The following is a 15358-nucleotide window of genomic DNA, read 5'->3' as shown; positions in this document are numbered from 1 at the left end:
GAAGCAGTATGGCATCTCTTGCCAGGTGTTGATTGGTCCCAGGACCCAATCACGGATTTCGAAGCAGTTATGGTAGCCCCAACAAGGTACACAGATCAGTGGTTACATCAGCAGATCGAGAGGCTAGTTCATGAGGGAGTCCAATTCACTTACCATTTAATGGGCGGTCTCGATTCTTAGTCTTCAGAAGACGAAGGAACGTCTAGTGCACCCGGGGAAAGAACTAAGAAATCGGAGAAAAGAAAGAAGGCTAAGGCTTGCAGAGGAACTCGGACGTCCAAAAGAACAAGAAGGGAGAAGATTCCGATAAAGAGGCCGGAGGTCACTTCATCCTCAAAAGATCCCAGTTCATCCGACGATGTTATAGAATTGGATTGCGTACCTGCTCCGCCCTCCCAGAGCGACATCGATGCATTTGAGGCCAATGATCCTCCTGCGCCTGATGTATTGGATACTGAGCTAGGACCCCTCGGGTTGGCCGAGCTGGGTAACCAAATAAAAGGAGAAATCCCATCCACCCAGGGGATCAAAATGCATGAACCTACCCAACAGAGCCGCCACGAGTTGCTACTCCTCAATTCGGCCAAGGATGACTCCACCGTCGAGGGAGAACAAAAGATAGATGAAACTCATGAGCCCGAGAAGAATGAAGAGCAACCTTCGCATGAAGATGTCGGGCAATTGTTCAGCGAAATAGGGGAGAATTCAGCTGCAAGCAAAGAGCTTCACACCTCTTTCACTCCTTCGGTGGCAGGGCAGCTGCGAATTTGTGGTAGTCGGTTGAGAGTGTAGGAGAACAGAATGCTGACTTAACCCTATCATCAACCCAGGCAGTACCTCAAGAATGGCTGATTGCCAGAGCTCAGCACAGGGCCGCCACCAAAGCACCCATCGATCTAGAGGACATCTTCTCGCGTATGGATCAAGCAAAAGCCAAAGGAAAGAAGAAGCCGAGGGCATATTCTAGAGTGACCAAGGACGAGCAAAGGAACCACACTCTTCATATTGCCACCCTGCCTGTAGACATGCCAGTAGATCAGATAACACTGGCAGATTATAGCATCACAACTGTCCCCATTGGACGAGCTACCAAAGAACAAGAAAAGGAGGAATTTAAAGATTCAGTACATAACATACTCAAGCAGCTCGAAGAGATCATAGCGGAAAAGGATATGTATCAGGCCCGTGCTGAGCAGGCCGAGAGATACATCAATCAGCTCCTACGGCCATTACACAATCCCTCCGAATCCCATATTCCCCCAACGACATTGGCACAAAGGACCACGACTGAATTTGAAAGAATTCGGGATACCGCAAAGGCCGTTAAGGAGTGGATGCAAGACATCAAGAAAAGGGGAGAACAGATCCTTAAGAAGGTGAAAGAAATGGCCCTCCATCGAGAGCTCACTCTAGTCAAGCTGTTGGAGGTAAAGAGGGAATCCCTTCACATGCACGAAGTGGCAGCCTCTACCCTTCCCCTCATGAGAGATCTTTTTTTTGGACACATGCGCAAATTCCCACGTTGTCTGACATCCTAGATCCTCATAGCATCAACGTTCTCAAAGAATGGTACTAGACCATCACCATGAAGAACGACGCCAAGGAAATTATTGACAAAGAAAGTGATGCATGTGAGGTAATTCTGGGGAACATGCAAGAACTAGGTAAGAACATCCTCCGATCAATGGTTTCAGGATGGATAAATGACCTGTCCGACAGTGTAATCCGGCCAGACTGGGAAGAGAGGTTGGGGGCAGATAAGGTTTCCTATTCCGCTGGGGACTTGAGTTTTGTTGGTCAGTTCCATTCAGACATATTATGCTTCGAGCGTAATCGCTCCAGCTGGAAGGACGGTTTAAAGCACGTGGATCAGTATCTCGAGGGCATGCAGTACAAAATTCGCCACCCTCCCATGCCTCCATTCAGTCTACTCTTCCAGTTGTGTATCAAATTCGAGGAATACGTTCGCAAGGAACGGGCAGCGGGTCGTGATTTATGGCAGGAATACCTGCATGGCGAGGACCAGTTTCTAAAGAAAGAGTGTGAAACCGAAATAGAGAAAGTAGTTTCTCAAAACTGCTTTTTTCCTTCCAAATCTTAAAATGCACTTTTGTCCAAAAAGGTGACAGTTGACTTTTGGTCAACAAATTGTAAAACTTTTGTGCACCTTTTTTGATTTGTTCCAAATTGTTGTAATTATCCCTTTTTGGGTAGTTATTGCCCATTTTGGGGTAGTTGTTGATATTTGTCTCCCATTTATGGGTATGGGCAGCAATGCTTTATGGATGAATCTGGGCCACTTATTTAGATTAAATTTAGGCCATTCATCCTTTTTGAAGCCTATTTAAGGGACTGGTTTTCCCTCTTTTTTGCAAGAAGTTCTTGGATTGTTGCGAAAGCTCTGAAGAAATTTGCAGGAATTAATACAATGAATTAAGACTATTTTCAAGTTTCCTTGTGAGTGCATGGTCTCCTTCTTCACTTAATTTTGAAAGTTTTCAGTTATGTCTATTTATTTTGCATAGCAGTTTTTCAATCAAGCATCTGATAGAATCTTTACAGTCCATACCATTAGAGAACAGCTGATTGCTTTTCTTTCCGCATGGTTAATCTGGACCATTTTATGCTCAGTTCGGTTATCAAATACATACTATGAATGTAGAAATTCTAATATCGTACTTAGTAATATGAAAATCTAGTTTCTCCTTTGAAGATTGCACTAAGTTTATGCAAGCATTGTGTCTAAATGGCTGATGATGTCTAATTTAGTTTCCTGGAGGTGTCTGTCTGCTTGACTGAATTTGCTGTCTTAGTTAGAATTTACAGTTCATGTCTCTCTCTCCCTCTCTATCCTTCCCTTCTTTTCTCCCCTTTTTATTCGGGAAATCTGCAGTCCTACCAAAACAGCATCAAATTAACCAATATCATCCGATGGAAAGATCGTAAAAGTTCCGGGGAACTTATCCATAAAATTGCCAGTTAAACGTAAGTCCCCCTTTGTGTTTCCAGCATAAACACATCAAGCCATTGAGAGATCCCGCAGTCAAGACCTGACAAAAGAAACCTTGAGGTTATCCCCTTTGATCAAAACGTAGAAAATAGCATTAGGGATTCCCTTATTTCAAGAGAGGATAGGATAATCAGTTGGCTATTCTATTCTGCGTTGGCCGTATGGAGTTTGCAGCAATGCGATTTCATCCACGTCAACAGAATTGGCGCTAGAAGGAGGGCCTGTTTTGGAGCAACTAGCTCAAGATCATATCAACCTACTCTTGTGAAGAGTAACAGAATCAGCTTTTACCCTCTTTCGCGCACAACAAATACTAGGAAGGCAGCTCAGGATGCAGTATGGTGTTGCCGTATGAATTCCCACTTAACCTTCCCCTTGAACAGCCAGATCAGGGACTAAATCAGTCATATATTGCGGATCAGTTACGATCCCTAGCTTGGAAGTCAGAGGAAGATCATCCCCTTTTCAGACAAGTAAGTCGCACTATCAACCAGGAAGAGCAGAAAGGTTTGACAATAGAGGTTGTGATCAGGGAAAATCTAGAAACGCAACGGATTGCTGCCATTCGCAAGCAAGTTCTCAAGGAAATCCGATTGTTTTCTTTCCCTTCCACTAATATGGCTAATAATGGGCTTGCCCATTAATCCTCCTCAGCCAGAGGGGGATCCGCAACCAATGCTACAGCCGGATTTAGATTTTAGCAACGAGCAAGAAAGCCTTGTTACCGAATTATATAGCTTGGCTTGGTCAGTAAAAAGGAATTATCCGGATTGGGCCCGAATGTGTATGATCCTTGAAGAAGAACAGGAGATTGCTGGCCGTGTTGACGAACAGAATCAGAGAGATCAGGAAGAGGCTAATCTAGCCCCCGCACCAAATCCACAAAATTGACTTCAAAGACAACTCACGCTGGAACGAATTGGATCTTTCTCTCCGGAGAGATTTGAAAGAGTCCAAAAATCAAGCCCAGAGCGGGAAATATTCACTGGTTTTCAGTTCTACAGACGCAAGAGTTATCACCGAACTTCAGATCCCAGTGGGTCCAGCTCTGCAAATCAGCAGTTTGCTGCTCCAGCAAGTTCAGTTTTTACAGTTCCAGCGGTTGCAACTCCAGTTACTATCACAACACAGATAAATCAGCCACAGATGGTGCACAATCCACCTGCTCCAAATGGTGCCACATGGTTGGTAGACAACCCGTCGCCGCTAATTTTTCCAGCTTACCATGATATGCCCAAGAGCCCGGACAGGTTCTCTTCCATTTTTCATCCAAATGACCTGAATAGGACAGCGGAAGAGCATATCAAAATATTTGAAGATGCGTTACACAATAGACAAATTGAATACGCAGATGTTGCATGTAGACTTTTTCCTTATTCATTAGGGGAAGACGCATTTTTACTGGTTTATCCATTTGCTGGTATCTTCTGTTGACTCTTGGGAGAAGCTGAAAACAGCCTTCACGGGAAAGTATGGCATCCCTATAACCCCCACAGAGCTATACAGGCAATTTGTAGAAGTCAAGAGACAGGAACACGAGCCTATCAGTGATGTTGCTATATACACCAAATATGAGTTCATGTAGAACACCAAAGTGGTGCGAACTTTGGCAAGCTGTTCACACAAAGCATCACTAATGATTTCACCCCAGAAGATGTGCTGAGATTGTCTGATAAGTACAATGAATTGGTACATCCATGGTTCAAAGACATTTGAATGCTCTAAACCCATGATCCTTCTCAAAAGGGTTATTGTATCACCAATTTCCTCTTTGAAATCACAACAAAACAACTTAGCCCACAGGGTAAGACATGTCCTAGGTTCTTGAATCCACTTGTTGATATGACGCTTACATTCCTTCTCCCTCTTCATGTAGTATTCTGTTGCACTTTCTTTTGAAATCTCTACATAAATAGGAGCTATGGGTATTTTGAAAATCTTTTCAATAGTTTTAGCATCAAGACGGATAACTACCTCACCCTCATCATCTCTAATAGTTCTGTTTCTTGATCAAAGTGGGCGGCACAACCAAGAACAAATTCTGGTTCTAGTGCAGCCACTGGAAAGGAGGATGCAAGATGAAGATGACTATCCAACGAGCGTTAAATGCTATGATCCATAGGATTCTTAACCCTCTTGAGAAAGTCTGACATATCCACGTGCTGAATTTTTGTATCTTTTATCTCATCCAATGAAGAAGAGACTTGAGAAGGAGAGATCTCATTCTGATACTTGTCGTATTTGTACTGCATCTTCTTTTGGGAAGACGATGTTGGCAAATCAGTCATTGAACACGAACTTGGAACACTGCGATGAAAATCCAGAATTGTTAATGCAACATCACGATCTGTTGAAAACGCCATATGATCTTCTTGGAAGGGGAAAAACTCAACTCTAACCCTAAGGCTTTTGAAAATGGAAGAATGGGTAGACAAGAGGCTTTAAAGACTGAGCTTTTGACCAATTTCGGATCTTGGGAGACACATTACAAGTATGCAAATGGGAAAAGACATACTTGCAGTCGGGTTTTTAAATCCCGATTGCAAGTAAACTTGTAATGGGAAAAATGAATGAATGTGTGATAAGTGGTAAAAATGGGATTTTGGCACGAGGGAAATGAAGCTAATGACAAAAGACAATAAGTGCGGATGATCATGAATGGATTTCGAAGAACTTTTTTCATTTTGACCACATGAAAAATGGGAAAAACTTTCACTTATAACCGGGTTTTGAAAACCCGAAATTGAATGGATAGGCTTCATAACAACTTTGAACTTTGAAACTTTTTGGCAAAAGAGGATTAAGTCTTTTCAACCAAAGGGAAAAACTAACATTTCCATCTTACTTGCAATCGGATTTTTAAAACCCGAATGCAAGTAGATGGAAATAATACAAAGGGGAAAAACAATGCAATCTCCAAATTGGATTCAAGATGTGGGTAAAATGGGAAGAACTCTCACAAACCCAAATTCAAGCAAGAACAAGATATTTACAAAGCATAAGCAAAAAAGAAAAAGAAAAACAAAACTGAAAATCACATACCTTGCTTGAAGAATGTCCTTGACCAAAACAAATGAACTTGCAAGAAACCGAAATGCTCTTTAAATAGGAAAGGAAACTCCCACGTTGTGATTGCAACCAGCAAAACAAATCGGTTTTGTCTTTAAACCCTTCCACCAAAACCGACTTAGAAAGAGAGGTATACTTGACTTCAAACATTCATTAATGGAGGACACACAAAACGTGTTTGGCAATGTGGAAAGAAGGCGAACTTCATGCTCCAAGACGTGGTAACAACCAACAAAGATGTTTTCAAAAATGTCTATAAAAACGCCTTCAAAAATGCAAAACGTGTTTGCCCAATCCGATTTAAGTGAAAAACGTGGCAAGAATCATTGATTTCCAACAATTTTGTATGCATATTGGACGGATTTTGGGGAAGAATGCCATCAAAAACGAATTTGGGATAACAAATGTGCAGGTCGGGTTGTTCCTTTCAAACTACAAGTAGCAAAATGCCCTTCAAAGTTGTAATTGGGTTTTTAAATCCCTTGTACAAGTTTTAAAAACTTCACTTTTTTTACTTCCAAGGCAAATTCAGGGTTTTAAGGGAGGAGCATAAAAACAAAGAGTATTTCGACTTGCAATGGGGAAATAAAACCCCTACAACAACTAAAGAAATAAAAACTTAAAAACTTGTAATAGGGAAATAAAATTCCCATTACAAGTAAACATAAAACATAAAAAGACTTTAAAAACTCAAAAAGACTTGTAATAGGGAAATAAAACCCCTATTACAACTTAAAAGCACAAAGTAGGAACTTTTATGAGAACTTACAAGTTCTCATTAAACTTATAATTTTAAATTCACTTGCAATTTGTCCAAAAAGTTCCTACAAGAACTAAAAAGAAATGAAAAGCAAGTGGGAAATAAAAAGTAAGTTACAAGTTACAAGTTTACAATAAAGTGCACTTGTAATTGTTTTAAAATTTCCCTACAACACAAAAATAGAAGAAAACTCGTAACCTGCAATAAAGGGAAAATTTCCCACTTGCGGTCAGGAAGAAAAAAACCCGAAATTGAAGGAAAGACATAGCAAATGAACTTGAAACGCGATGAAATTTGAAACACGGATTGAGGATGGATTGAAGATCAGTCCAGTTTAACCAGAAGCGAAATTTTGCCTCAGGAAGCAAGCCTTAGAGTAAAAAATTTTCATTTTCAATAAATTTTTTAAAGGGGTTGTTTATTTTTGTGGATACAAAAATATGGACAACACGCATATCTCTTTCATTACCACCAGGTCCACCACAATCACCATGCAAGTGAGTACATTGACATTATTAATTGGCACATTAACTATTCTCATCTCTATCACACCCCTTCACTTCTTCCAGTTCACACCTGTTACATCAAAACCACCTAGCACAATCCCCTCTTTTTATCTATTCACAACTCTCAAACTACATGGCACAATCATGAGATGGCTGTTAATTCTATTGAAGGATCCCAACCTTGGTTGAAGGCTGGTCAAAAGGGTAAGAAATATACCTCATAAAATAAAAAATATCACGGTGAGAAAAATGAGTTTGGTGGCATGAATGTTATTCCTAGTGTCCATTGTCTTTTTTAGTAGTTGGATTGAATCCATCATCTCATTCCTCCCTGCCCACAAACACCATCCAAGTGGATACATTAACATTATTTATTGGCACAGAAACTGTTCTCATCATCCATTCTGCTATCAAATTTCTTCATTCTTTCCACCTCACACCCATGACTTCTGCACATTGAAAATCAAACCCACCTACCATTATCCCCGTTTTTTTCCTATTCACAACCCCCAAGCTAGATAGTAGAAACGAACAAAGCAAGTAGGCACAAAAAATATATCCTTGAATCTACCTTTATCCTCTAACATTCCTTACTTCACTTACAAACCCCTTCCCCACATCTTTAATCTTTCATATTCAAATTAACTTGCCTAGTAAATTCACACCTCCATCATCTAGCAAATGTATTATACCTCACATGTGAACTTTTCCTATACCTCTGTCTTCAATAAAAAAATCCACAAAAATTAGCAAATAAAATCAAAACACAGTCCTCAACCATTGAGCTCCATGCATGACTAGGAGTCTGTAATGTCCCCTATTGAGATATTCCTGTATTTTGCCCTAGAAACACAAAATGAGGCATGGATTATATTAAGGAAGTGCAACTTGCCACTTTAAGTATTGATTTAGACCCTGCAGCCAGGTTAGTTATCATTATGAAAGATGAGGAAACATATAATCGACAATATCATAAAGAGAATCCTAATCATCATAGTAAATTACATAATGTTCATGTGGGATTCAATAATACTTTCCCTAACAACCTATCCCCATTATGGAGTTTCTTGGGAAATCATATAAGGCGCCTCGATCTAATTCCTTTCCATCAAGCCCAAGAGCAAGGAATGACATCCTTCATTTGGCCTCCTGGCCCCACCTGGGGTTGGCGTACTTGAATGGAACTTATGTGCTACTTGCATCCCTTATTATGTATTCTATTCTACCCTCCATAATGAGACAGTTTGTTGATTAAAGTATTAAAGAGTCTTTAATATTTATATAATCTATTATGCATAAATATCATAATGGCAAGAATAGCAACTATTAAATATATATTAGCAACAATAGTTAACTGCTTATCATTCCTACATACTATCAAGCGGAAGACCAGATAACAAGTAAGAAAGATTAGAGTTCTATCCATTATGCATCATACCAAGCACTTGAACAATATATGTCTGCTGACTAGATTTATTAATTATGAAACTGAAAGTCTCGCCCTTGATCGATTGCCTTATTTCTCTTCTTCCATTTCTCTTTTTTATTCTATTTCTTGATGCCTTCACCAATTATCCCTTCTCCCTTTTATATCCCTTATGGTGGGATGAATAGTCACAACTTTTATATTTATCACCCATATTAAGAATTATTACCAATTAGTTTGATTAATAATGGATCCCTGCTGTTAATATTTTACTATTATTATGATTGTATTCTGGAGTTTAGAGAATTGCTGGAGGCAGGAGAAAAACCCATGATTTCCATATTTCAGATTCATTTTTATGTTTGATCATTGTCATCTTAATTTTTTAAGTGACCTTTAATAGAATCATTGTTTTATTCCATTGAGCCTTAACGACTGTAATTGACTGAGATAAAGGCAAGTGTTATACAAGCTGTAATCTATTTTGGCAGGGGCATGAGAGAGTCACAAGACATTTTCTGTCAGGGCCATTGACATTTGCACTAAGACACTCCAAATGATTAATGCAGCATATTCATCTGAGTACTGGCATGCGTGATTTTCACATATCCAATATGTATCTTTTAGATTGTCAGTGCATCCAGGAAGAGTATTTTAATTTAACAATCAACTCAGATTCATAGTCCAAACAGCTTGCTAAAGAGATAATAGTTTTGATGTCAAATTTGAGTTAAAACTTGCTTGGCATATGGCTTGAGCATATACATGTTTGATCTTCATAAAATAAATCCCTTCCTTATCTGCAATTTGCATTACTCCAAGAGCATATCGATAGGTCTAGAAGAGGGTCTGCTAACACTCTCAAGGATATATATATATATATATATGCAAAACAGATGCTGGAGGAGGCCACAGAAGGGAATCCAGTCGGATTCCTCTAAATTGATATAATGCCAGGGGGAAGCTAAAATGGTAGCGAGGGATGCTCCCATATTAAGTGCTCAGTCTAGGCAGCCCCTTCAAACTTGCATAACCAAGATTTGTTTGCAATTGGAGGAAATTCTGTGTCTGGACTTGGAGGTGTGTCTGTGGGTCCTATGGGTTAAATATTGTCTTGATATAATGTCCCCTTCTTAGTGATGTGCATTCAGTGGTCCATTGGCCTATTCCGGAGACTCGTAGGCTATTTGGAAAGGAGAATTAGGGTTTCCTATTTTCTAGGAGGATTCTTTGGTGTTTTCAGGGCGTATATGTGGGAGTTTGACAGTTTGGATTCTGGATTCCTTCTGGGTTTTCAGAGAGCTTCAACATGGTTCGACATGCATCTGCATCGGGTGACTTTTTCCTGACTTGCTATTTTTAGTAAGTGCGACGGTTGCTCAGAATGTGGTTAAAATCACTTTGGAAACACTTACTATTTTTAGCAGTATGCTATTTTTAGTAAGTACTATTTTTAGTAGGATGTCAGCTGGCCTGTTCAGATGGCTATTTTCGGCAGGTCAGTTTGAGCAGTTGGTCTTCCAGCATTTTTTGGTGCTATTCTTGGCAAGGATTCTGCAGCTCAGCTCAGATGACTATTTTTGGCAGTTCAGTTCAGAGCTCCAACTCAGTTCAGTTTTGGTGATTTCCAGCACTTAAGTCTCCGGCTCAATTTGGCAATAATCAATATTTGAGAAGGTATTTTAATATATTAATACCTTAGGCATGAGGTATTAATATTTGATTATTTTATGGATGGACGACTTAGGAAGGGAGAAAATATTAATTTTATCCTAAGTCTATTTGGGCGAAATTTGCATATGACTTCAAGGGGGTCGTCATGGTGTTAATAAGTAAATTATAACTCAAGGCAAATGGGCGATTTTCTAAGTATATTGCCTTAGTAATATTTTTTATTTGGAAGTCATAGTTGGGCGCCCACTTTACACTTTATTTTATGACACTTATATTTATTAAAAAGGGCGAACTTGTGCAAGGAAATGAAATGAAATGCAATGCTAAATGTGAATGAAATGGAATGGCATTTGGTTTGGGCGTATTTGGAGTGCATTTGAACGTGAATTTGGTTGGCAAAAAGTTATAAATAAGTGACTTGGGCTCTCATTTTGGTATCTCTGAAAATTGCATCGTTATGCTACCGGTTTGGCTACTGAAAATCTGAGCTTCAAAGTTGGCTTCCTAGCTGAGTCTCAGTTTCGTGCTTGCAATATAGTACCTAGTTGTGCCCTTGTGTTCCCATTGCAGATTGGTTAATGAGTTGCAGATTATGGAGTGATTGATGTTGGATTTGATTGTTTTTGGTTGCTAGTCATGGGACTGCTGAAAGTGAAATTTGCTCATACCTCTCAACCAGGCGACTCCATTCATCTGGGTACCGGCTCATTCTTCCTTCCATGCCATGGCGATACAATGTGTGAGTTTCTAGCTATTTTGATTGAGCAATGATTTTATTAAACAAAATCGAACTTCCAGGGTATGGCGTTGGTTTTTGCAATTGCTTTGGGATGCGTGCCAAATGAATATTGGTTTGTTTGAATGGTAATTGGGTTGGGATGTTATCGTTAGAGTTATATTGGGGGATTGGGACTGATTTCATGTGATTCAGGTTAAAAATGAATGAGTTATGAGATTTTTGATGTTTCCATAGGCTGCTGAAACTGTACTTTCAGCCTGCAGATCAGTGTAACAGAAAATTACAGTCATGTTGTAGAAATCTGCAATTAATCTTCTCATCTCATCTCTATATTGTAAGGTTGTTTCAGTAGTACTGATCATCCCTTCTTTCTGCTTTCATTTGTAATTCCCACTGCATAAGTGGAAGAGGCTGGCTTGCCGCCTTCTAAGTTTTGTAATTCAGTTTTGTAATCAGTCCTCCCACTGAATAAGTGGTCGAGTGATAAGTTCAATGCTATGGTCCTCCTGCTGAAATATGTGGTAGAGTGATTGTTTAATGTAATGTCCTCCCGCTGAAATATGCGGTAGAGTGATTGTTTAATGTAATGTCCTCCCGCTAAAATACGCGGTAGAGTGATTGTACTTCAATTCCTTGTGATTTTCCCTTGGTCGGTTTACCGCCAAGAGTTTGGTTTCTATCTTGCTGGATAAGCAGAAGGGGCTGGCTTGCCGCCCATGCATTGTAATTTTCAGTTTGATTATTGTTGCTGACGATCCCTGGAACACTGTATGCTCTCACCCTCCCAGTCTGGGCTCTCGGTGAACAAAAGGTGGAAGGGTTCCCTTTCAGTTGTTTGGTTTATTCCTCTAACCTCAATGGGTTATTTGTTGTGGATGAATTGTTATTGGCCTAAAAAACAAAAAAAAAAATTAGTGGGATATTACAATTCCTCTAAATTGATATAATGCTAGGGGGGAAGCTAAAATGATAGCGAGGGATGCTCCCATATTAAGTGCTCAGTCTAGGCAGCCCCTTCAAACTCGCATAACCAAGATTTGTTTGCAATTGGAGGAAATTCTGTGTCTGGACTTGGAGGTGTGTCTGTGGGTCCTATGGGTTAAATATTGTCTTGATATAGTGGAAGCAAGATATCCATGAGTAGTCACCCTTATCCAAATGGACACTGTGCATCTACAACTCCTGGTCCTTTTTGGGTTCTAATGGTATTTTGGAAGTTTGCAGCAGAAAATTGATTTTCAGCAGTCATATGCAGAATTTTGTGGATAAATTGCGATAGTAATTTGCATAATATAAAGTTGGTACTATGATGTATTAATTTGAAGCTTTGTCTTTTTAGTTTTGTATGGGTGCAGTTACTCTTTTCTCCCTCCCAGTGCTCTGATTAACAGCCACTAGAAATGTATTTGTGAAATGTTTATCAAATTCTTTTAACAAAAGTTAAGTTCCAACATTTGGAGAATTTAATTGAAAAACTTCAAAATTAGTTGAATATGAAGACAACAAATAAAATTCTTTGGAATTCACAAATAGAATCATATGGATTGAATAGCAAATGGGATCAATGAATATGTAAAATTGTATTAAAAATATTTGAATTCTGTTTAAATGTCATATCTATTTTTTCATTAAACATGGACCTGTTATAATCATTCAAAAACTTGCTTTCTACACTGCAATCATTTAATTCATCTGAAGTTATTGGAGGCTTGTTATGATTGTTGAAAATCTCTTGCATTATATATTTAAATCACATACAGTAAATTTAAAACTATCGAGCTTCATGGGATATTAAAAACTTGAAAGGATGTGAGACAAATGTTTTTATTAGTTTGTGATTAAGGAGAGTGGGTTTGGCTCCCCATGAATCTCAGTGACCCATGCAAGACAGAGAGTGATCCACTGCATACATATTATTTTTGAAGAACTAATGCCAATTATATTTATATTTTTGTTTCTTTTCTATATATGTGCATGCAATTATTGTTGTTTTGCAGTATGAACCATCCTACAGACAGTCTCTAAGAATTTTCACCTGTTTTTGTCTCCATTCCTTTATTTGTTTTAGCTCTAAGTTCGAATGTTTTGATCTTCTGCTACAGGTTGCTTTGCCTTATTTCAAGTCCAAGTTAGAATCTCTATATAAAGCTCAAAGAGGGGCAATGCTTCAAGCAGCATTATGGGGAAGGGGGGATTCTAATATGTTTGAAGGAGATTCCTTCTCTGACAATGTTGAAGATACTAGCACAATATCTGAACTGCAAGAACAAGACACTACTCGTTCCAATCAGATTGTAAAGAAAATGAAGGCATTTCTAGCTAGTTGCTACCCATGGATACATGCTACACAAGAAGGTATGAAGCACATAAAATTTTCAGTTCTACTATGATAGGGTTGTCACGATTGCAATTGGTAGCAGATTATGATAGCTTGTAAGTAACAAATTGTGGCTGGTTTGGGAAATTCTCTTTAGCCTCTGTTTATGAATTGACATTTGGAAATTGTTTCAGACTTTCTGATTGAATGATCCATAAATCACAATGGGCTTCAACCAGTGCTAGGAAGTTATAGAATCAATAATGTTTTCTTTATACTTTTAGGAAAGGTAAGGTCCTTTTCAGGTCCATGATGCCTAGTGCCTGTTGCACTTAACTGCGCTAAGACTTCAAGGTAGTTTGTGCAGCATATAAGACCATCCCCTTAACCTGGCTGTATATAGACTACGAGCCATGCCTACCTGGACCCCTCAAAATTCAAACATGTGCCTGCCTGTTGATGTGTATTTTGTACACAGTCGTAATACACAGAATAAAATACGGACAGGCATCTTATCCTCTCTTGAGAAAATAGTCTCTAACTGCTGAAGATCTGCAAAAAGGATCAGTTAGATGGACTCCAAGGTTCTTTTAGTGGGGTCTCCATGTGTGGACAAGCTTTTTAGTGGTATGATGTGATTTGCTGTTTCCTTCAAGGCGTCTTATGGATTCAAAAGCTCGAAGATTTTACTAAACTAAAAAGGAACTTTCAAAAAATGGAAAAAGGACAGGGTTTAAGGAAGTCTAATCTAGCCTAACCCTATGAATGACTTAGCATGAATGAGATCTGGCAAGACTCAACTAACTTCAATTTTGCCATAAGGTAACAACTCAATTGAAATTAGTGCGATCTTCTAGGGTAATAATGGTTCAATGCATCAAAGACCAAGGACACTACTACGAAGGTACATATCCTAGATGCGAAAATGCTTGAAGGTTAAGGACTCAAAATGTTTTCCAGTCGACCACGCAAGGCGTTCCTACAATCAGCAAGAAGCTAGTGGTTTGGATAGCGAATCCTACCAAATATCAAATCTCACACTTAGCCTTTCAAATTAACAAACTACTTTGATTGAGCGTGATTCAAGTACATCCAACAACCATGAAGATAACTCAAGAAATTTGCAACAAAACACCATAACTTCAATATTTTATTGATTTCCAAGTCATCATGTACAACAATTGCTTGAATTTCTCTCTTCAAGACTCAATCTTGCTACAAAATAAAATTTGCTTCTAACTCTAACTATTATCTCTCACACTTCTTCACTATTAACTCTCTCTTAATGAAATGGAAAATGGGGGTATAAATAGCATCCCCAGTTACAATGAAGGGTCCAGATTGAAAGTAAATCAATGGACAAGATCATGACACCTAAACCCTAATTAGGGTTTGTTACAAATGACCTCCTTTTTACTGAACAACATTAAATACATAGCCAAATATTAAATTTGGCACAAAAATCTAGGAGGTATCAACCAATGAGAAATAAGACGTCATGTCATCTGTAACAACCTTTCATCTAGAATCTTATTCCCTTTCCAATTCTCTTTTTTAGCATATGCAATGAATTTTGTCACGATTCCTTCGATTTCTGTGCTTGGAATCTCGGGAAGATTCTTGATACTCTCTTCTAAGTGGATAACCTGATCAAATGCATCTAGAAGAGCTGTGTCCCAAGTAGGTTCAAGTTCCTTTGTTCTATCAATCAGGAGCATGGTGGCATACATCTGATCATACTGCTCATCTGTAACATCTGCGTCCTTGCGAAAGATGATCTTGATTCTATCCTCAAATTCTTGTAAATCCACATCTGTCTCGACCTCGATCCTTCTGCCAAGAATGGTACGAAGTACC

At 38.9% G+C, this 15358-nt stretch overlaps 1 protein-coding gene across 7 annotated transcripts in view; it reads left to right on the top strand.

Moving 5' to 3' along the window:
- Positions 1 to 15358, top strand: part of LOC131071396 (peroxisome biogenesis protein 12) — a 296532-nt gene that overhangs the window by 106000 nt on the left and 175174 nt on the right. For all 7 annotated transcript variants that reach the window (XM_058007230.2, XM_058007213.2, XM_058007226.2 and 4 more), the window contains one exon: positions 13287 to 13539. In XM_058007230.2, the coding sequence (XP_057863213.1) occupies positions 13287 to 13539 (253 nt within the window). The remainder of the gene's footprint in view (positions 1 to 13286; positions 13540 to 15358) is intronic.

This window comes from Cryptomeria japonica, chromosome 1, assembly GCF_030272615.1.
Source record: "Cryptomeria japonica chromosome 1, Sugi_1.0, whole genome shotgun sequence".
In the NCBI taxonomy this organism is placed as follows: domain Eukaryota; kingdom Viridiplantae; phylum Streptophyta; class Pinopsida; order Cupressales; family Cupressaceae; genus Cryptomeria; species Cryptomeria japonica.
Note: the sequence above shows the minus strand (reverse complement) of the source record. Positions and strands in the feature narration are given on the sequence as shown.